Below are 23185 nucleotides of genomic sequence, written 5' to 3'. Positions count from 1 at the left end.
AGGGACGGCTCTCACACCTTAGTCCGGGTTCACGGTGAGATTTATACTGCTTCACCAGGAACCCCTCGTCCTTCCAGGACATCCAGAGGTGGAGAGCATCTGTGGAACTCCGCAGGTGAAGCTCATCCCGGGATAAGCATATAAAACAGACGGGATCGGAACAAAAAGGTTCCAGCGCTCTAGAGGTTCAACAAATGCATCCAATCAATATATCAGGACAGAGTAATACTAGCACTTATGTTCTGGGGGAGTTCTGAGATTAAGAACCCCCCCGAATTCTGCATATGCCTTGAATCATTCACTGGTGTTGCAATGAAATCCACACTCACAGGTTCTAGGCTAGACGCCATTTTATTTAATATACATATATAAAGGAACACAAACATGATACCTCCCTACCTAGGATTTAGGGAGGTTCTTGATCTCAGAAACCCCCCAGAACATAAGTGCTAATATTACTCTAATGTCCTGATATATCGATTGAAAGCCATTTGTTGAACTTCTGAAACTTTTCTTCTGATCCTGTCTGTTGTATATGTCAGGTATAGTCGGTACTAAAAGTATCAAGCTGTGCAATGCAGTATAAAACAATGAAGGGGACATATTACACGTCAAAGCCACTAGAAACAGCTGATTTCCGGGAAAGACAAATGCCCTCCCGATATTGGCCAAGGGGAGGCCATCAATCTGAAAGAAATGGAATGTCGTGGATGTCGTATGTAAGGAGCACACTCAGGAGCCAGAGTCATGGATGTCGTGTGACAGTATACGGAGCATACTCAGGAGCCAGTGTCATGATATCGTGCATCAGTATAGGGCGCATACTCAGGAGCCAGTGTCATGGATGTCGTGTGACAGTATATGGAGCATACTCAGGAGCCAGTGTCATGGATGTCATGTGACAGTATACGGAGCATACTCAGGAGCCAGTGTCATGGATGTCGTGTGACAGTATACGGAGCATACTCGGGAGCCAGTGTCATGGATGTCGTGTGACAGTATACGGAGCATACTCAGGAGCCAGTGTCATGGATGTTGTGTGACAGTATACGGAGCATACTCGGGAGCCAGTGTCATGGATGTTGTGTGACAGTATACGGAGCATACTCAGGAGCCAGTGTCATGGATGTTGTGTGACAGTATACGGAGCATACTCAGGAGCCAGTGTCATGGATGTCGTGTGACAGTATAGGGCGCATACTCAGGAGCCAGTGTCATGGATGTCGTGTGACAGTATACGGAGCATACTCGGGAGCCAGTGTCATGGATGTCGTGTGACAGTATACGGAGCATACTCAGGAGCCAGTGTCATGGATGTTGTGTGACAGTATACGGAGCATACTCGGGAGCCAGTGTCATGGATGTTGTGTGACAGTATACGGAGCATACTCAGGAGCCAGTGTCATGGATGTTGTGTGACAGTATACGGAGCATACTCAGGAGCCAGTGTCATGGATGTCGTGCGACAGTATAGGGCGCATACTCAGGAGCCAGTGTCATGGATGTCGTGTGACAGTATACGGAGCATACTCAGGAGCCAGTGTCATGGATGTCGTGTGACAGTATACGGAGCATACTCAGGAGCCAGTGTCATGGATGTCGTGTGACAGTATACAGAGCATACTCAGGGGCCAGCGTGATGGATGTCTTGCATCAGTATAGGGCACATACTCAGGAGCCAGCGTCATGGATGTTGTGCGTCAGTATATGGAGCATACTCAGGAGCCAGCAACATGGATGTCGTGCATCAGTATACGGAGCATACTCAGGAGCCAGCATCATGGATGTCATCCGTCAGTATAGGGCGCATACTCAGGAGCTAGCGTCATGGATGTCGTCCCGTTAGTATACGGAGCATACTCAGGAGCCAGTGTCATGGATGTTGTGTGACAGTATACGGAGCATACTCGGGAGCCAGTGTCATGGATGTCGTGTGACAGTATACGGAGCATACTCAGGGGCCAGCGTGATGGATGTCTTGCATCAGTATAGGGCACATACTCAGGAGCCAGCGTCATGGATGTTGTGCGTCAGTATATGGAGCATACTCAGGAGCCAGCAACATGGATGTCGTGCATCAGTATACGGAGCATACTCAGGAGCCAGCATCATGGATGTCATCCGTCAGTATAGGGCGCATACTCAGGAGCCAGCGTCATGGATGTCGTCCGTTAGTATACGGAGCATACTCAGGAGCCAGCGTCATGGATGTTGTGTGACAGTATACGGAGCATACTCAGGAGCCAGTGTCATGGATGTCGTGTGACAGTATATGGAGCATACTCAGGAGCCAGCGTCATGGATGTTGTGTGACAGTATATGGAGCATACTCGGGAGCCAGTGTCATGGATGTCGTGTGACAGTATACGGAGCATACTCAGGAGCCAGTGTCATGGATGTTGTGTGACAGTATACTGAGCATACTCGGGAGCCAGTGTCATGGATGTCGTGTGACAGTATACGGAGCATACTCAGGAGCCAGTGTCATGGATGTTGTGTGACAGTATACTGAGCATACTCGGGAGCCAGTGTCATGGATGTCGTGTGACAGTATACGGAGCATACTCAGGAGCCAGTGTCATGGATGTTGTGTGACAGTATACTGAGCATACTCGGGAGCCAGCATCATGGATGTCGTGTGACAGTATACGGAGCATACTCAGGAGCCAGCGTCATGGATGTAGTGTGACAGTATACGGAGCATACTCAGTAGCCAGTGTCATGGATGTCGTGTGACAGTATAGGGCGCATACTCAGGAGCCAGTGTCATGGATGTCGTGTGACAGTATACGGAGCATACTCAGGAGCCAGTGTCATGGATGTCGTGTGACAGTATACGGAGCATACTCAGGAGCCAGTGTCATGGATGTCGTGTGACAGTATACAGAGCATACTCAGGGGCCAGCGTGATGGATGTCTTGCATCAGTATAGGGCACATACTCAGGAGCCAGCGTCATGGATGTTGTGCGTCAGTATATGGAGCATACTCAGGAGCCAGCAACATGGATGTCGTGCATCAGTATACGGAGCATACTCAGGAGCCAGGATCATGGATGTCATCCGTTAGTATAGGGCGCATACTCAGGAGCTAGCGTCATGGATGTCGTCCGTTAGTATACGGAGCATACTCAGGAGCCAGCGTCATGGATGTTGTGTGACAGTATACGGAGCATACTCGGGAGCCAGTGTCATGGATGTCGTGTGACAGTATACGGAGCATACTCAGGGGCCAGCGTGATGGATGTCTTGCATCAGTATAGGGCACATACTCAGGAGCCAGCGTCATGGATGTTGTGCGTCAGTATATGGAGCATACTCGGGAGCCAGCGTCATGGATGTCGTCCGTTAGTATACGGAGCATACTCAGGAGCCAGCGTCATGGATGTTGTGTGACAGTATATGGAGCATACTCAGGAGCTAGCGTCATGGACGTCTTTGCTCTGCATCTGCAAGTGAAGACCAGTGGGAAACAGAAGCTGACAGCTCACAAGCTAGGGGGAGCGGGCGAGAGAGTATGGGCTTTTATGTTTGCACAGTATGTTGGACAGATAAAAAAAAAAAAAAAACTCCTTAATACTGATTATTACCTCTGTAAAATTCTCCTGTTTTTTCAAGCTCTTCCAGTTTCTTTACCAATCCATCTAAAATATAAACACGTTTTCTTTGTTTTTTATCACATCTTTTAGCCAAAATACCTAACATAAATAAAACAAGAAAACAGGCCTGATACACATATTTGCACATCCAAGTGGCTTGAAAAGTGGGTGAGGTTTAGGTGAAGGGAGGTTTTTAGGCACATTTATGAGTAGTGACATCCGAAAAAGCTGGGTTGCATAGAAAGTGACTCCAGATCTCTAGATATATTTAACCCCCGAATGACGCGGCCCTTTTTCTTCCCATTTTCATTTTTTCCTCCCTCTTTTTAGTGAAATTGTAACTCTTATTTATCCATTGACGTTGCTGTATGAAGGCTTGTTTTTTGCGGGACGAGTGCATTTAGGGCTCATGTCCACGGGCAAAATGAGATTTAAAATCCGCAGCGGATCTCCCGCGCGCGGATCCGCACCCCATAGGGATGCATTGACCACCCGCGGGGTAGATAAATAACCGCGGATCGTCAATAAAAGTGATTTTAAAAAAAATGGAGCATGAAAAAATCTGGACCATGCTCCATTTTCATGCGGGTCTCCCGCGGGGACGGCTCCCGCGGGCTTCTATTGAAGCCTATGGAAGCCGTCCGGATCCGCGGGAGACCTAAAATAGGAATTTAAAGCATTTACTCACCCGCAGCGGGCCGCGAAGCTCTGCTCTTCCTCACGGCCGCATCTCCCTTGCTTCGGCTCGGCGGATGTGCCCGGCGCATGCGCGCGGCACGTCGACGACGTGCCGTCGACGTGCCGACGGCGTCAGGAATTCATCCGCCGGCCGAAAATGAAGATCCGGCCGTGAGGAAGAGCAGAGCTTCGCCGCCCGCTACGGATAGGTAAATGCTTTTAAATTGCTATTTTCAGCGCTCATGTCCGCGGGGCAGGAGGGACCCGCTGCAGATTCTACATGTAGAATCTGCAGCGGATCTGATTTTCCCCGTGGACATGAGGCCTTATGGTGTTTTTTTTTCCGGACTATGTTTATCGTGCAGGGTAAAAAGTGCATTACTTTGATAGATCAGACTTTTACAGATGCAGCGATACCAAATATGTATCTTTGTTTTCGAATTTAGATTCTTTTATTATAAATATGGCAAAGGCGGTGTGATTTAAACTTTTATAACTTTTTTTTATTTTTATAATTGGAAAAACTTTATTGCTCTTACTTTTACTTTTTTTTCTTAGTCTCCACAGGGGACAATAACTTGTGATGCTTTGATCACTCCTGCAGTATAATGTAATCCCGTGGGGATGGCTTGATAGGCATTCTGCTAAGACAGCGCTGGGGCCTTTCAGAAGGCCCCCAGCTGCCATGACACCTGCACGGCTCCCTGCAATCTCATCGCGGTGGGCCATACGGGACCACCAAACATCGCTCAGGGAATTTAAATGCCGATGTCAGAATCGAAAGTGGCATTCAAAGGGTTAACAGTTCCAGCTGATCGGAGATGTTGCCGCCTGGAAGAAACAGCCAGTGCCCACAGTGTATTATGGGAGATTGCCACGCGATCTTCCTTTATACATACCCTGATGTTGAAGGACATAAATGTACACCTTGCAGCATTAAGGTTAAAGATGCAACAAATTTAACAACATTGTGCAACATTTGATAAATTTGTTGCATCTTCAAAGTGGAGAAGCGAAGATAAGCTGCCGGAAAACTTCCATCAAAAATTCTCCTGGTGATAAAGAGTCCAAGACTGCCAGAGAACCAAAGCGTTAAGTCTCAGTTTCATCAGACCTCTGCACATTGTCACAAATAACCTCTGTCTTATCAGCCACAGCATCGTTTAGCAGCTTGAATGCTGCAGTTAATGCTGACCGTTGCAGCTAAGCAACTAGTCTCCCAGGGTTGCCACGTATTGCAGTTTATCAAGTTCAGTCCATTAATCCCAGTCACAGGCAAACATAAAAATGTACAATACACTGCAATACAGTTGTACTGCAGCATATTGTACAAGTGATCAAATGTTCGATTTCCCTAGAGGTACTAAAAGAAAAAACCTGTAAAAATAAGTTAAATAAAATGTTTAAAATATTAAACCTTTTCCCTATTTTTCATATAAACAATAAAGTACTGCCGCGCCTGTAAACTTCCAGACAACTATAATACTGCATAATTTATCCCACACAGTTAATGTCGTAAGAGGAAAAAAAATACATATGCCTGAATTGTAAGAGCACCCCAGTCTCCTTAAAAAACAAAAACAAAAACAAATACAAAGTGCTAATAAAGTTGTATATACCATTAAATGGTACTAATGAAAACTTCAGGTCCACCCACAAAAAAATCCCTCACACAGCTCTAACCAGCGAAATAAAAAAAGAGTAATGGGTCTCAGAATACAATGACAATTTTTAATTTTTTTTAAGTAATAAAAAACAAAACAAAATACAAAAAGGGTATAAATTTGTTATCGCTGTATTGTACCGACCCCCAAAATAAAGTTCATGTCATTTTTGCTGCACCATGAACATCGTAAAAACAACCACCTTTCCCCTTAAAAAATAAGAATATCCAAGATTGCTTTTCTAAATAAGTCAGCAATTAGCAACAGAAAGATACAAGTGACAAGCCGTCACATAAGACCGTATACAGCACTCTTGTATATTACATTAGACTGCTTTCATGCCCACGTGTGATTAAGTAAATATGTGAGGAGATCATTACCATTGCACAGGATGGCACGGCTTAAACCAAGAGCATCTGCTGTGCCGGAACTCATATTCTCCACCAGACGATGCTTCACTTTTTTCAGTACTGAAAATATACAAAAGATACATAAAGACAGAAACAGAACCATCAAGTGAATTAAATTCACATTTTGTATATAATTACCACACATCTTTTAGGGCCATTTTTGTTTTAAAAAAACAAAAACAGAACATGCTTTATTTTATGCCGTTTTTAGTCATTAACTATTAAAAAAAAAGTTTTGAAAAAGCAATCAAAAACAAATAATGCAAGTTTTACAAGCTGTGCTGGGAAATGTAGTTCTTGCAGCAATTTCCATTCAATAGTTGCTGGCACCACAGCACTAGATGGCCTACAGCGGTCGTCCCCAACCACTGGCTAAGGGGCCACATGTGGCTCATAATGGTAGTCCTGAGTTGTGACCAAATGTACTGGCATCTGACATCATTGCAGACATATTTTTAAACACCAACCTGTGCCAAGCTGGCATAATACTATAATGTCAAGATTCACACTGAAATATTTATTAACAAATGTTTGCAATTTTTACACTATCTTGTTTCTCCACATTCAGACTAGGACTAAATGGTTACTTTGGGCGCAACATGTCATGTGGCCAAGGATTGCACAATGGCCCTGCTACATCGCATCCTAATGCAAGTTGTGACTCACAAGTTGCCGCAACCGGACAATCGTAAGGAATCCATCATATTTAGATTTCTTGTGATTGTCAAGTCACAACGGCTTCAAAGTTGCCAGACGACTGGAATCACTTACAATAGGAAGTGATGTAGCAGTGCCATAGTGAGATCTCTGGCCGCACAATGTATTTCACCATTCAGCCCTAGCATAAAAAAGTCTTGCCTCCTTTTTTGAATTGAAAAAGTCTCCTGAACACCATTCAAAGTTAAATGTGACTCTCATGGAATAAAAGATTGGAGATGTATTCCCTACAGACTAGTGTTACAGGTTTCAAAGATGACTTATCATGTCCCTATGTCAGTGGAGCTTTGCAGCTGCAATTCAGCAGACTGTAACGCAGCCTTTTGTTTATACTCCTCCATTCCCAATCTAATTAGATTCTGCTTCTGGCACTTGGAATGTGCCAATTGGGCGGTCCCCACAGCTCAATGTCAATCAAATCTGACATCACCCATTGGCAATAAGCTGTGCAGTCTGTCCCCTTGACACATTCCAAGTACTTGGCTTCGGACTGCTTTTTTCTTGTGTTGACTCTGTATGGTATGATGCAGCATATCACTCTACATTTGCTGTAACTGAGCCTCTAAATTGTACAAACTCATAGGCTACCGAAGTTGGCATCCTATAGATGGTCCCATACATGTTCTACTGGCAATGAATCTGGTGACCGGGCAGCCACAGAAGTGTGAGAATGTTGTGGGGACATTCCTGTGACCCCCCTGTGTGTGCAGCCAAGCGTTATTCAGCTGCCTCTTGGAAGCCGCCATGAGAAGAACACATGTGGCTGCAGGATGTCCTGAACATATTACGGAGCGGTCATTGTCTCTCGTACCACTACTAGGTAGGACGAACTGTCATATGCGATGGGCCCCCAGACCATCACACTAGCAGTGGGGCAGTGTGCCTGCCGCTCCCCAGCAAAGGCAGGATTGAGGAGCTCACGCCGAGGTCTCCAGACATTAACATGGCCGTCGTCAGTGCCCAGACTTAACTGTAAGGCCGGCTGCACACGGCTGTGACGGGCTCCGCCGCGAAATTCCGCGGCGGAGCCCATCACGGCGCCCCCCAGGAGACCCCATACTTACCTGCGGATCCGGCGTCCTCTCTCCCGCATGACGCTTCCCCGCCCACCTCCGCCGCGTCATGTGACACGCCCACCGCGTCACATGACGCGGCGTCAGTGGGCGGGGAAGCATTTTCACGCTATCTTCCGCTGTGCTACAGCGGAAGATAGCGTGAACGGACGGCTTCCATTGACTGCAATGCAAGCCGTCCGCGCGTACACCCGCAGCAAATAGAGCATGCTGCGGGTGAGGACGGGTGAATTCATGGTGCGGAATTCCGCACCATGAGCACTGAGCTATTAGGTTCAATAGAACCTAATAGCGGCGGGCAACACAGCAGATTTCTGCCGCGAATTACGCGGCGGAAATACATTCATGGGAAGGAGGCCTAACAGTCCAGTTTCATCGTTAATGATAAAACTGCAAATGGAGGCAACGGTGGGTGTCAAAGGCCATACACGTAATGGGCACTGCCAAGTGCTTGGAAAAAGTACCGACACAGGGGTGTAACAATGGCACAACCCGTCTCTGGTTGGTGGACAATGAAACAGTTGGAGCTGCTCATGCTTGTCAGATGATCAGACAATCCTCTCAACTGGTGGGCTGTTGAGGGCGTCCTGAGCCCAGTTATCTTGTGTGCCCTCATGCATCCACTGTTCACAACACCTAATAGTCTGGTCAGAACATCCCAGGTGGCGGGTAATTAGTTGACACAACCATCCAGCTTCTCACATCCTAATAATGCGTCCCCTCTCAGACTCTGGTAACGGGGTGAAATGTAACTGCAGCCCGAGTTCTGCAGAAAAAATGACAACTTCTTCTAGAGGCGCAATTTTTATTTATTTTTGACAAAGAGTGTATGAACAAAAGAGAAGCTGCAAAAGAGTGCAGCAAGCCCCACTGACATGTGGCCCCGCTGACATGTGGCCCCGCTAACAGGTCCTCTACAATAATTACAAATAACTTACCAATATCAAGTGATTTTCCTTGCTTTGGATCAGCCTGCAACTTGTTGTAGTGAATAGTCACTTCTCCCTAAGCAGGAAAGCAATAATCTTAGTTTAAAGATGCAATAATAATAATAAGCATTATTAAGGCCTCATGTCCACGGGGAAAATCAAATCTGCTCCGGATTTGTAACGCGGATTTGGGCCGCGGATGCAGTGCGGATGAGCTTAAAATAGTATTTTATTGCATGCGGATGACACGCGGATGCGTTTTTTTTCACGCGTGTATGCACGCGGATGGCATTTTTGCATCTGCGCGTGAAAAAAAATGCAAGGCCACTGAAAAAGAAGCCAAACTTGTAATCCGCATGCAGATTTCACGCACCCAAATAAATGGCATTTAACACCCGCAGCGGATTTCCCGCACCCCATAGAGATCAATGGGGCCATCCGGAGCGTGATCCGCACCTAAATGGAGCATGTCCATTTTTTTTCATGCTCCATGATTTTTCTAATTCACATTTATTGACCATCCGCGGGTATTTAGCTACCCGCGGGTGGTCAATGCATTCCTATGGGGCGCGGATCCGCGCGCGGGTGATCCGCTGCGGATTTTAATTATTATTTTCCCCGTGGACATGAGGCCTAAGAGAACAAAGGCTTTATTTACTATTACTGGGATAGTTCTATCCGTTCATTTCAGCGGAGTCAGGTTTAGATATCATGGGATTCTGACTGCTCTGAGATTCCCCACTACTCTAGACTGCACAAAATGTGGAACCAGTTCTACACAGAATCTGAATGCTAAGAATGGACCAGTGCCCTCACATCCGACCAGTGGGGGGGGGGGGGGGGGGGGAACAAATCAAGGCACCCATATCACAATCATGTTACTGCACCAATTTGCTGGTCCATAAAACACAATAGAAGGGCTCATGTACACAGGCGGGTTTGAATTCCAGGATTCGCGTGGTGTACCCGCGTGGATGATCCAGAGTTTAAGACGCCTATAGACAACCATGGGCGCCTGCAGCTTAATAAAAGCATGCGAGTTTGTTTTCCGAACCTTCCGCATGCTGCGTTTTGCTGCGGGTCCCACAGAGACGGCTTCCATTGAAGTCAATACAAGCTGTCCGATCTGCAGCACACCTGGAACTGTCACTCCGGGTGTGCTGTGGGTCCCTCAGGAAAGCAGGAGATTTTTCTAAAAAGAAAATCTGGAGGGGCATGCCAGCTGGCGGGCTTGCCCACATGGCGGCACGCTCGCCCACATGCCCGGAGGAGACGCCGGACGACCCGCATGGGTGTGGAATGTCCTCATGCCACGGGCAGGGTGGGATTCCGCAACGGGGCTCTCGCCTGTGGACATAAGGGTGAAAACTCTACAACTACTTTTCTTAAATTCACCTTAGGCAAATCTTAAACCTCAATGAATAATAATGGGTACCAAATGAGTTAAATTCCCTCAGGAGCTTAAAAACCTTACTTCACACACAATATTTTATCACTCATGTAATAAGATTTCCCTGTGTATTATGCAGCTCAGAGAAGGAAAAGGATACAGATGCTTATGAAGCGTGATTAAAAGACAATGAATACATACGGACTCAAGCCACTTTCACGTAGCAATATTTTGCATCAGTATATATATGCAAGCCAAAACCAGGAGTGGGTACAAAACAGAAGAGGTGCAACCTTTACCATTATATTTCATATTACGTGGCTTGCCAATATATAGTGCTAGATGATATACCTGGCTTCACCTGAGTTAATTCGGTACAGGTGTTTACCTGTTCGCATGGAACATTTCGAGAAGTTGTGGTTACTTCAGAGGAACCGAGAAATAAAATATCTATACACGGAGCATTAGATTCTTCTCAGACTGCATGTATCGATGTCCCTCTGCAGAATGTGCCACCCCTCCCATTCTCCTCCCTTTTTACCCTTGAAGGTAATGTCCCTCATCACTGGGCCAGCAGACACTGAAGTTGTGTGTGATCCCTACACCTCACCAGTTTCCTCCTCTTTCCATGTAGGTAGCTCCCCAGAGGAGCTATCCCTCATTTCCAGCAGTTTGCTCTGCCGTGTACAACATCTTCCACATTCCTACTATTATCTCTAACACTGTGCTCATTTTTGCAGATGGAAAGGAAAGCAGAAAAAGCAGGCGATTAAAAGGCAAAGAACTGACCTAGATAGATAATGTAAATGGAAGGGGTGAGCTGTGATATCTAGTCTGAAGCAGCAGCACAGTGAGCCATGAAAGGGAGTTGCAGACTCTGCAGCTACAAAATAGTAGGGAAATTGTAATGGTGACTATTTAAGGTCCTTTTAGATGTGTTGATCCTCGTTTATTGAGTGGTGTTACCGCTAGTTCACTCTTGTGCAGCCTGTCAAGACACATCGTTGGCTTGTTCAAAGCAGCATCGTTTACCCTTTCACATTCGCTGTATAGGGAAATGTGAAAGACTGAACGAGCGCTATTTAAACTGAATGATAAGTGAACGAACCAACGAGGGCTTTTACGTCAGCATAAAATGGACGACGAGAAAAAAGCAAATGATTCTCGTTCGTCAGTTAGTCGTTGGCTCGCGTTTAGACTGAACGATTTATAGATTCTGCTTCATACAAACGTGTTCTGCGTGACAGTCTGGTTCTATTGCACTAATATGATCCTGTTATGCAGAATGTATGTTACACCAAGCATACAATAATTACTACCAGCACCAATTTTAGTTAGTTCTATGCTGATCCTATCTGCTTTTGTGCCTTTAATAAAAAACAAAAAAATTCTGTACTTGAATGATTTACATTCACGTATAGAGGCTTCGGCTGAAGTTAAGGAAGGGACATGTAACCTAAAATAGGGTTTTCCTTTTCTGGCTCCATAGCGACATCATACAAATATTTGGTATTATTATGGATGGGAGAATCAGAGGATTAATTTTTGCGGCACATAATATTAATTTAACTAATTTAAACCATAGCGTGAGAAAAATTAAAATTTTTTTTTCCCTATTTCTGACCATTTCTCCTAAAAGACCTAGAAAATAAATAAATATCCACTCCAAGCCTCACGTGTCCCTAAAAAGAAAAATGCAGAAAAACATTTTAGGATAGTCAAAAAATGAGATGACTTTTACAAAGTAGCATTCCAAAAAGTGAACTTTTGCTCTGACCACAAAGGCCCATAACACCCCTGGTCATGAAAGGGTTAAACGTTCCAGATGAAAACTCTACCAATCTGCAATATTTTTGGAATGGATTGGTTCTTTTATACTCGACTTCTACATTTAACTTGTAGATCTCCTAGCAAAGTGCTATGTTTCCTTCAAATGTTTAAGTTCTATACATTTGGAGAAACATTTCATATAACCATCTCACCTTAACGGTTTGAATCATTTTGGCCACCTCCACTTTTGTTTTACCCTTTACAGATTTTCCATTCACACCGGTAATTTCATCTCCTGCTGCAATGGTTCCATCGAGTGCGGCAGGGGTGTTGTCAAATACCTGGAGGAAGGAGAAACCATTAATTATTAGATACAGAATAACAATTTAAAAAAAAATAAGCACCTGTAATAATAGTCTGGTTTTTTATAAAAAAAAAATCTACGGTCTGTGTCTATAAACACTTGTCTGCATTGAAAGAATTAGATGTCAGAGTAGGACTACAGGGTCAGACTACAAAAGGCTGTGTGTAGTCTGATCAACACTATTGGTGGGATTCAACCTATTCGATAGAATATCACTACCTAAAATTAGGAGTAATCTAAATTATAAAAGGAATTCATCAAAAATATGTACAAACATTACAAAAAGTATTAGTGTTTGTACCTATTTTAGATTAATGCACCCTTAAATACACAGGGTTTGAAAAAAACACCACTCTACAATACTTCACACGCAAGACCTGTAATATGCATGGCAAATGATACGTAAATTATAACACTGTCTCGACCCACAATATGTTGGCCACAAACAATGTTGGGACTCCCGAACATTGGTCAGGGCATTTAGATGCCGCTGTCAGAATTGCAGGCAGCATTTAAAAGGTTAACAGCTCCAATAAGCATGGCTTATTGGAGCTGTTGTGGGGGGTGTCGGCTTAAGAAACAGCCGGCACCCGCATTGTATGGAGTGGGGTTGACCAGCGGTCCCCTTCCATACATACCCCGAACATGCAAGACGTAACTTTACATCCTATATCGTTAGGGGTTAAAGGGAAAAAAATTCCTTCCCAACTCCAATCTGGCAATCAGAATAATCCCCAGATAACGACCCTTCTGAAATTATCAGTGATATAACATGTAATATTGTATCGCTCAAGAAAGACGTCCAAGCCCCTCTTGTACTCCCATCGAAATCATCATTACCACATCCTCAGGCAGAGAGTTCCATAGTCTCACTGCTTTTACAATAAAGAACACCCTTCTATGTTGGTGTAGAAACACACTTTCCTCTAGACGAAAAGGGTGCCCCCTTGTTACAGTCAAAGTCCTGGGTATAAATAGATGATGGGAGAGACCTCTGTACTGACCATGATATAAACATACATAGTTATTAGAGCGCACTCTTGTTATAGTCCTGGGTATAATAGATGATGGGAGAGATCTATGTACTGACCATGATATATACATACATAGTTATTAGAGCGCCCCCTTGTTACAGTCCTGGGTACAAATATTGGGACTATTTACTCTAGAAAAAAGAAGGTTAAGAGGCGACCAAATAACCATGTATAAGTACATGAGGGGACAACACATGGATCTCTCCCGCGATCTGTTTACACCCAGGACCACGACGGTAACAAGAGGACATCCGCTACGATTAGAGGAAAGTAGGTTTCATCACCAACACAGAAAGGGGTTCTTTACTGTAAGAGCAGTTAGACTGTGGAACTCTCTACCGGAGGAAGTGGTGATGGCAAAATCCATAGAGGAGTTTAAAAGAGGACTTGATGTCTTTCTGGAGAAGAAGGATATTACAGGATATAAATATTAGGTTAAGTGTCAATCCTGGTATACAGGCAGGTAGGAACTATTAGGGGTTGATCCAGGGAACAGTCTGATTGCCATTAGGGAGTCGGGAAGGAATTTTTCCCCCAAAAGGGCTAATTGGCTTCTGGCCTTGGGGTTTTTTGCCTTCCTCTGGATCAACACAGTAGGATAGACAGGCTGGACTAGATGGACAATGTCTTCATTCGGCCTTACATACTATGTTACTATGTTACTATGATGGGAGAGATCTCTGTACTGAACCCAGATATATTTATACATAGTTATTAGAGCGCCCCCTTGTTACTGTCACAGTCATGGTTATAGTCAGTGTTTAGTAGTAGTCCATTTTTGACAAAAGCATTCATGTGGCTTCGGTCAGGTGACTGTTGTGAAGCATTCCCTGGTGTCCCATGTGTTGATAGGAGAGACAGTAGCACTTTACAAGTAATTAGGACCTGTGTTATTACATCCACATGCAGAGCAGAAATAGGATGAGGATATGCACTGTCTAATGTATTGAAAACTATGATATTAAACATTTCTTGAATATGCTGACTAGGATTAAACCTAATTAGGATTGGAAGTCTCCCATTATAAATTTCTCATCATCTGCTATGATCAGTGTGCTATGTGATACCTGAAAAAAGGGGCTTACACCCTGAAAGGCATTTTAAAGTTTTATGGAGACTTTCTAAATGAATCAACGTTTTTGCTGATAGAGAATTGTGCCCGTGTGTGAACTGCTATTACACATTCTACTTCTTCAAAACAGAACAGAAAAGGATGGCAAGCAAAATGATAGCGTGAAAGAGGCCTACAAAAGGTATTGGTTGCAGGATTAACCCAATAGACAAGCATGCCAAGACGGCAAATCAGTATAACAAGCAATATCCGAGGAGAGCCCTAACACAATTAGTATACCTTGAAAACAAGAACTTGGGGTGGAATAATGAAGCAGGTAGGTTGTTGGCGCCCCTAACCAAACCATGTAAGAAAGCTACCTAAAGTCAGGAAACTAAAGACTCCTTTGAGAAGAGTGATCACTGACCATTTATGAGAGACTAAGGGCCCTTATACAAGGAACTATCATCGTTCAAAAAAATCGTTGGCTCGTGTGAAATTGAACGATCATCACTCAATGTAAACACAGGCAACGATTGAACGGCGAACAAAAATGTGTTTGCTTCTCGTTTGTCGCTCATTTTATGCAGGTTTAAAAATAGTCGTTCATATTCACTGCTGCAATGAATGTAAACGACTCATCTTTCCTTATAAATGGACTGCGTGTCATTGTTCGGTCATGAGAATGATAAATTGCTCCATGTAAAGAGAGTCTTAGGCTGGGTTCTCACGGGGCGGATTCTCGGCGGAAATCTCGCGGTTTGGCCGCAGCGAAAAACCGCGAGATTTCCGCCGGGAGAACCGCTGCTTTAAAACCCGTGGCGGTTTTGAAGCGGCCCGGCCGGCGCTCCCATAGAGAAGAGCACGGCCGTAGCGGGGGGAAGAAATGGACATGCAGCGGCGGCTTCTGCTGGCTTAGCCGCAGCGGATTTGCCGTCCTGTGTGGACGAGATTTCTGAGAAATCTCGTCCCCATGGCTGGCTAATCCCGGGATTAGCGGCCGCATGCGGATTTGCCACAGCAAAATTCCGCACGGAATTTCCGCAGCAAATCCGCCCCGTGTGAACCCAGCCTTACTCTCTAAGTAGCAGAAAACTCTTGATACAGATTTGTGATGCCCAACCGTGACATTCCAAGGTGCGGGGAACCTTGTTTAGTTGAGGCTATGAATTTCTGCACCTGTTTTACGAAGTTATAAAACAAATGCCATCAACTCTGGTAGCAACAGTCAAGGAACAATTGGGATTTACCTGTACAATGTAAAGGCAAGGACAGTGCTGGGCTCCTCCACCAATGCTGATTCCAATGACATTTTGGGAGTCTTTCTTTAAGGTTACTGTGCCTGGGACTGTTGGGATCCCCCTAGAACACAGAATGGGAATTAATGTTGCAGATATGAATACAACAGACAGTGCAGATAATTTACAGTATATTATGTATCTTATTAGAGGCATGCTCATGTTGGGTTTCCAGGTGCCACTGTGTGTGTTGTATACGTGTGTGCTTGCTGTGTAGGTCTGTTCCCGACTGCAGACGTGTTACTGCCCATATACCTGTCCTGGCTGTCTGTATGGCAGGATCCCTGCCTTCTCAGCTCCTGCCAGCCTACTGTAGACCAGTTTGTAGAGCAGAGCCTGAGGAGGGGAGTTAACTGCTGGACATCAGGTACCTGACTCCATGTCTATTAACCACTTAGGATGGTCCAATTAACCTTTTCACTACCAACTGCCACATCACTATCAACTTCACAGGATCCTATGGCTCCAGGATTGGGGGATGTGGCTTATCTGGTCTCAAGCAACTTGTCCAGGTCTGGTAAGGGGGTTTTATAAACTTGAAATTTAGGGTGACTGCTCCTAGTCTGGTTGGGAGTGGATTAATTGCAGGGGTGAAACACTGCTCATCTGTTGATTCCCTTGCTGGTATTGGTGTACATTACTGCGGTGATCATGTGTCCGTAGTCACACACTGAAACAACACATCAGCCCTGAAGCAGCATTTGAAATGTTCAGTGGTTTTCTCATCTATGGGATAGCGGTATATAGTGCACAGATCCTATATACCCCAAATTTACTACACAATCCGATAAGTGATAACCACATCTGTAGACCTCACTGATATATAGAGTGGTGTAATAGAGCGGTCTCAGAAGAACAAAGATGGGGGATTTATAAAGGTGCCTGCATCCGTGTTCTGGGGTGAAAGTCACAGATTACATTGTATAATTTTATACCATGCTTGCCTCTTTTGCCTTGAGATAACAGTACAAAAAGCTGGCAGTGCATATCATACAGATGCTAATGTAAAATGCTTCCATCCCATTTAGATGTGCAGGTCAGAGTGGGGCGGGAGTCATACCTTTCAAGATGCCGTATTCAAGACCCTAACAATTGTGACCCAGGAAGAATATTTCTAGAAGAAAGGGCGCTGTATTGTACCAGGGAAGCATCTCCCTGGTGAAGTCCCCTCCACTGGTAAAAAAGTAAGCTGACCGCTTATCTAGTGATAGCGGTTACAGTTTTTTGACATCCACATGCTCCCGCTCACTGCATTCGGTACGTCAGAACTGGAGTTCAGGTGACCCGCAGGAGGTTCGGGTGTTATGTCAATCTCCCATATGGCACCTGTGTGAAAGCATCCTTAGTTAATGCATGCTAGGTTTAGGGATTTACAATTATTTATTTGGTGGATGGAAAATGATATATATATAAGACGAAAGCCCTCACTGACTCACTGACTGACTGACTGACTCACCAAAAGTTCTCCAACTTCCCGATGTCGTAGAAACATGAAATTTGTCACAAGCATAGATTATCTCCAAAACAGGAAAAGTAATTGGGTCCCAACTCGATTATTCAATTATAGCGCAAAAGAATTGGCGTCGAAATTTTACGTACATAATCTAAATCTCTCACTTCCCAAGGTCATAGAAACTTAAAATTTGGCACGAGCATTGAAAATGTCATAAATAAGAAAAGTTAATAGGTCCCAACTCGATTATTCAATTCTAAGCGCAAAAGAATTAGCGTCCAAATTTTAGGTACAGAATCTAATTCTCTCACTTCCCGGTGTCATAGAAACTTGAAATTTGGCAGGAGCATTGATTAGGTCATAAATGGGAAAAGCCAATGGGTCTCAACTCGATTATTCAATTTTATGCGCAAAAGAATTAGCGTCCAAATTTTAGGTACGGAATGTAATTTTCTCAGTTTCCGGTGTCATAGAAACGTGAAATTTGTCACGAGCATTGATTATGTCATAAATAGGAAAAGCTAACGGGTCTCAACTCGATTATTCAATTTTATGCGCAAAAGAATTAGCGTCCAAATTTTACGTACGAAAAGTAATTTTCTCACTTTCCGGTGTCATAGAAACGTGAAATTTGGCACGAGAGTTGATTATGTCATAAATAGGAAAAGTTAATGGGTCCCAACTCAATTATTCAATTCTATGCGCAAAAAAATTTGCGTCCAAATTTTACGTACGGAATGTAATTTTCTCACTTTCCGGTGTCATAGAAACGTGAAATTTGGCACGAGAGTTGATTATGTCATAAATAGGAAAAGTTAATGGGTCCCAACTCAATTATTCAATTCTATGCGCAAAAAAATTTGCGTCCAAATTTTACGTACGGAATGTAATTTTCTCACTTTCCGGTGTCATAGAAACGTGAAATTTGGCATGAGCATTGATTGTCATAAATAGGAAAAGTTAATGGGTCCCAACTCGATTAATTAATTCTAGCGCAAAAGAATTGGCGGTGAAATTTTACATACATAATCTAAGTCTCTCACTTCCCAATGTCATAGAAACATGAAATTTGCCGTAACCATGGAATATGTCATAAATAGGAAAAGTTTATGGGTCCCAACTCGATTATTTAATTCTAGCGCAAAAGAACTAGCGTCCAAATTTTACGTACGGAATCTAATTCTCTCACTTCTTGGTGTCATAGAAACATGAAATTTGGAACGGGCATTGATTATGTCATAAATAGGAAAAGTTAATGGGTCCCAACTCGATTATTCAATTCTAAGCGCAAAAAAATTAGCGTCCACATTTTACGTACGAAATCTAATTCTCTCACTTCCCGATGTCATAGAAACTTGAAATTTGGCACGAGCATTGATTATGTCATAAATAGGAAAAGTTAATGGGTCCCAACTCGATTATTCAATTCTAAGCGCAAAAGAATTAGCGTCCAAATTTTACGTATGGAATCTAATTCTCTCACTTCCTGATGTAATTTTATATAAAGGAAACATCACATGGTTACCTCCCCATGGGGTTTCCTGGGTAACGCAGAGAACTATGCAAAACGGTGAACATTTGTTTTTCCCAGTATCTCTAAAGTAACCACGACTTCATAAGATTTTCCGTGCGAACACCAGATAAACACCAGTACCGAATTAACTTGGGCGAAGCTGGGTATATCAGCTAGTACCTATATAAACCCCAATTTAATTTGCATATAAAAATCGGTGCATTCCTATGGTGGTGGATCAGTGTACTTTGCGTGAATGAATAGACATTGTCCGGACTGCAGTTGCAGTGTTTGTTTTACAAGCAGGATCAAAAGATTCTTAAAGTTGTAAATATATTATATAAATAATGGCCCAATATTTCCCCCATGGTGATGTCCTGACAGAATTTGGCGACACTTTCAAATGTAAAGTTTATGCTTCTCTCTGTTACATTAAATTGTGATCTAACATATCACTAGAGTGTATCATGTTCCCTGATCAAAAGGTAGAATAGTTTGCACAAGGAGTGCAATGTGTTCCCTCTTCCATAAGTTTAGTTGTAGAGATAAGGAAAATGCTGGCTGTCCTCAGTTAACCCTGACAGACAGATCCTGGACAAAAGAATGTAACATGTTGTGAGATTGATCTGCACTGGATAGATATACAATGAAACCTTCAACACAGTCTCATGCTAGTAGAAGGGGCCTTTTTAGTCTATTGGCTGACTGCATGCTAATTGGCAGATGGAGTCTGGGACTCCACTAAGGATTAAGACTTCTGGGAAGTGCCCCTTAGATAGTTAGTCATTCTGGGAATGACAATTGCAGCAGGACATATATTATTTAGGGAATGATATTTGTGGTGACAGCAGGACAGAGATGACCCATTGTAGGTCATGCTCCATTATCTTACCAATCATGGACACTATTGGAGCGCCAAAGACGCCAAAAACTGGTTATCTTGATGTAGAAAAATGAAGGGATTTGAATTTGTCTGAGAAAAGGAGTCAGTGGGTCATCTTCAGTGGGTATCGCCACGGCCCAACTCTGTCTTTCACTGACTGCTTTCCACAACGTGATGATGCAGCAGAGCTGAACATGTACTATAGCCATATTGAGCTAAATGTGGTGTGGAGAGACCAGAGAATTAACTGCTTTGCATATAACTACCTGCTTGGAAAGATGTAAGATCATAATCAGAGCATGTAGAAGTTAGAAAAGAGAAACAGTGACATTTCCATTGCATTTCGGAGGGGCTGTAGCCTGTGTGAGTTGGTAATGACTGTTATTGCTGCACAAGAGAATTAGGCATAAACAATGTGGATTTATATGTGTGAGTGTGTGAAGATATCTGTGTATTATCAGTATGTTATATGGTATTAGTGTATCTTGACGCCACCAGCAATAGCTGGTGGAGCCAAGATTGACGGGGGGGGGGGGGGGGGGGTGCAGCTTCTTGGGTACAAGCCTCTTGAAGGGCACTAAACAAAGCGAGAAAAGGCATAGAGCATCTGCCGGGGATGCAGCCACAGCTGCAAGTAGCTTCCCTTAGGCCGCCTGCACACGGGCGGAATTTCCCGCGGGATTTCCACCACTGAAAGCCTGCATAGGAGTGCATTACAATACGAACTCCTATGCAGACGGCCGCGGTTTGGCCGTGCGAAATGTCGCGCAGCAAACAAACCGCGGCATGTCCTATTTCTGTGCGGGGCTCGCAGAGCCTCGCACAGAAACGTCACTCACCCGGCCGCCGGCTCCAGTGTGCGCATGTGCCGGCTGCCCGTCAGCCGGCACATGAAAGGGCCGGTGCCGCCGGGCGCGGGTGAGAATTCTCGCCGCCGGATCCGACCCGCCCGTCTGCAGGCGGCCTTACTCCTAATTGTTTATGGTCAATCCCCTGTAACACTGGGCTTTTTCACACATTGTTTATCTGCATTAACACAGACCAGCCTAGCAGAGAAGTGTATCTCCATTTGAGTGAAATGTGTGTAATATATTATCAACATTTCTTACATATATTCTTGATGCGTGCACAAGACAAGTGCATATTACGTATTGCTTGTTTGGATACTAGTGAATTGTGATGCTACAACAGTGGTGAGAAGATTGTGTACCTGACAAGCCTGCGAAGTATGTTACAAATAGAATCAAATGAACAACAAGAGTTTTCTTAACCCCTTAGTGACCAAGCCTGTTTGCGCCTTAATGACCAGGCCAAATTTTGCAAATCTGACACGTGTCAATTTAGCATGGAAAAACACCAGAAAGGTTTTGCATATCCAAGCGATTCTGCGGGCACCGACAGCATGGAGCTGTCACGTCCAGAGCCCGAGGGGCTTTATTCTCTGTAGGACGCATGTTTTTACGTCCTCAGAGAATAAAGCCCACTTCGGGAGGACGTAAAAACACTATGGGCTGGTCGTTAAGGAGTTAAAGGGTATTACATTATCAAAATGAGATTTTTTTCGTGACCCAATCAACTTATAAGGGGCAGACATACTTACAGCAATATAAGCAACAATGGTATTAAGGTGACTAACACCCCCCCTCCCCAGACTAACCAACAGTTAACTACCAATTATGTTGTGCTTATTGTTACAGATTCTCAGGAAAATGTATCTCTTTACGTGTAACAAGTTCTTCAACGGTATCAGAGATTCTGCGGACCAAAAACTCACGTGGATATTTATGTCAGGCAATACCCTTAACCCCTTGAGTGGCACGCCCGGAAATTTTCCGGGACAAGCTCCACTGCTCATAGCGACATAACCCGGAAGATTTCCGGGCTATGTATCACTATGGGAGCTGCAGAGCACAATGCCACAAGCTGTGACATTGTGCTCTGCCTGCACAGACCCACAGAGAACAAAGCAAGGGCTTTGAAAAACCAGCAGAAGATATTGCCGATCTGCCGGCAATCTCCTGCTTTGTTTACAGGTTGCCATAGAGACCATTGGCTTGTCAGAAGCAAGCCGATGGTCTCTGTGGCAGGGAGAGCTAGTGCTTGGCTGTCAGAGGACAGCTAGGTACCAGCTCTTACAGCAGAGATCAGAGAAAACCTCCAATCTCTGTTGTGTTAACCCTTTACATGCGGCAGTCTATGTGACTGCAGCATGTAAAGGGCTGTCACCATCGGACCCCCGGAATGTGATCAGGGGTCCTGATGGGTCCCTGTGGAAATCCCCTAAAGGGACAAAAAAAAGTGAAAAAATTTTAAAAAAAATTATAAAAACACTTGTCTCCCTTTACTTTGTAAAAAATCAAAAATAAAATCACACATGTGCTATCCGTGCGTCGTAATGACCCAGAGAAGGAAGTTAATACACTTTTTTTAACCCCTTAATGACATGGCCCCTTTTTTTCTTTTTTCCCCCATTTCTTTTTTTCCTCCCCCCTGTTTAAAAAATCACAACTTGTCCCGCAAAAAACAAGCCCTTATATGGCTGTGTCAATGGAAAAATGAAAAAATTATGGCTCTTGAGACACAACTGCAAAATTAGTTGAAATTCAATGATTAGACCATTTTAAAAAACCTGCCCTGGTGGGCACGACAGGCTGGTAGGAAACCCGCCACTCAAGGGGTTAAGCCAGTATTGAAGTAGGTCTAGGCTTACCTTTGAAAAGGGTTCATACAGTAATGTTATTTCTCTTACAATTCTTCATTGTTTCCTGTCAAGAAAAAGGTCGCCAAAAGCACCACAAACCTTTCTCTTGGTTCACTATTTATGATATTTCTGTACATGTGTGTGTGTGTATATATAGTGTGTGTATATAATATTATAAAATGTGATTATTACCAGCAAAAGAAACCACGTAAATACATTATGTTATAGCGAGATGTCCAAGATGGCCAATATGATATTATATACATATATAATTAGACATATCTGATTGATAGGGCTATGATACCCTTTGAGTATCACCTAAATCAAGTGATTACTTTAACAAAAGGTAATTTCTGTATTTTACAAGTTCTTATTTTCATCATAGGGCGGCTTCAGACAACCGTATATCGGTCAGGTTTTCACGCTCGACCGATATAAGGTGTCCCTCTCTGCAGGGGGAGAAGGCTGAGCTCCCCCCTCCTCCCCTCGCCACTATTTGTAATGGGAGGGGATGGGGCGGAGCTAAATTCCGAGACTTATCTCCACCCCGTCCCGCCCCTCCAATTGCAAATAGTGGCGAGGAGCAGAGAGGGGGCGGGAGCTCAGAGCACTGCTCCTGGCTCTTCCAGCCTCCTCCCCCTGCAGAGAGGGACACCGTAT

At 44.1% G+C, this 23185-nt stretch overlaps 1 protein-coding gene across 1 annotated transcript in view; it reads right to left on the bottom strand.

Moving 5' to 3' along the window:
• The window catches only part of PICK1 (protein interacting with PRKCA 1), a 65669-nt gene that overhangs the window by 33438 nt on the left and 9046 nt on the right, over nucleotides 1-23185 (bottom strand). Inside the window, exons 3-7 of the mRNA XM_066596203.1 lie at nucleotides 15928-16039; nucleotides 12441-12569; nucleotides 9078-9144; nucleotides 6320-6409; nucleotides 3589-3642 (exon numbers count right to left, since the gene is read on the bottom strand). Coding sequence (XP_066452300.1) covers nucleotides 3589-3642; nucleotides 6320-6409; nucleotides 9078-9144; nucleotides 12441-12569; nucleotides 15928-16039 — 452 coding nt within the window. The remainder of the gene's footprint in view (nucleotides 1-3588; nucleotides 3643-6319; nucleotides 6410-9077; nucleotides 9145-12440; nucleotides 12570-15927; nucleotides 16040-23185) is intronic.

The sequence above is a fragment of the Eleutherodactylus coqui genome, chromosome 3, assembly GCF_035609145.1.
Source record: "Eleutherodactylus coqui strain aEleCoq1 chromosome 3, aEleCoq1.hap1, whole genome shotgun sequence".
Classification (NCBI taxonomy): domain Eukaryota; kingdom Metazoa; phylum Chordata; class Amphibia; order Anura; family Eleutherodactylidae; genus Eleutherodactylus; species Eleutherodactylus coqui.
Note: the sequence above shows the minus strand (reverse complement) of the source record. Positions and strands in the feature narration are given on the sequence as shown.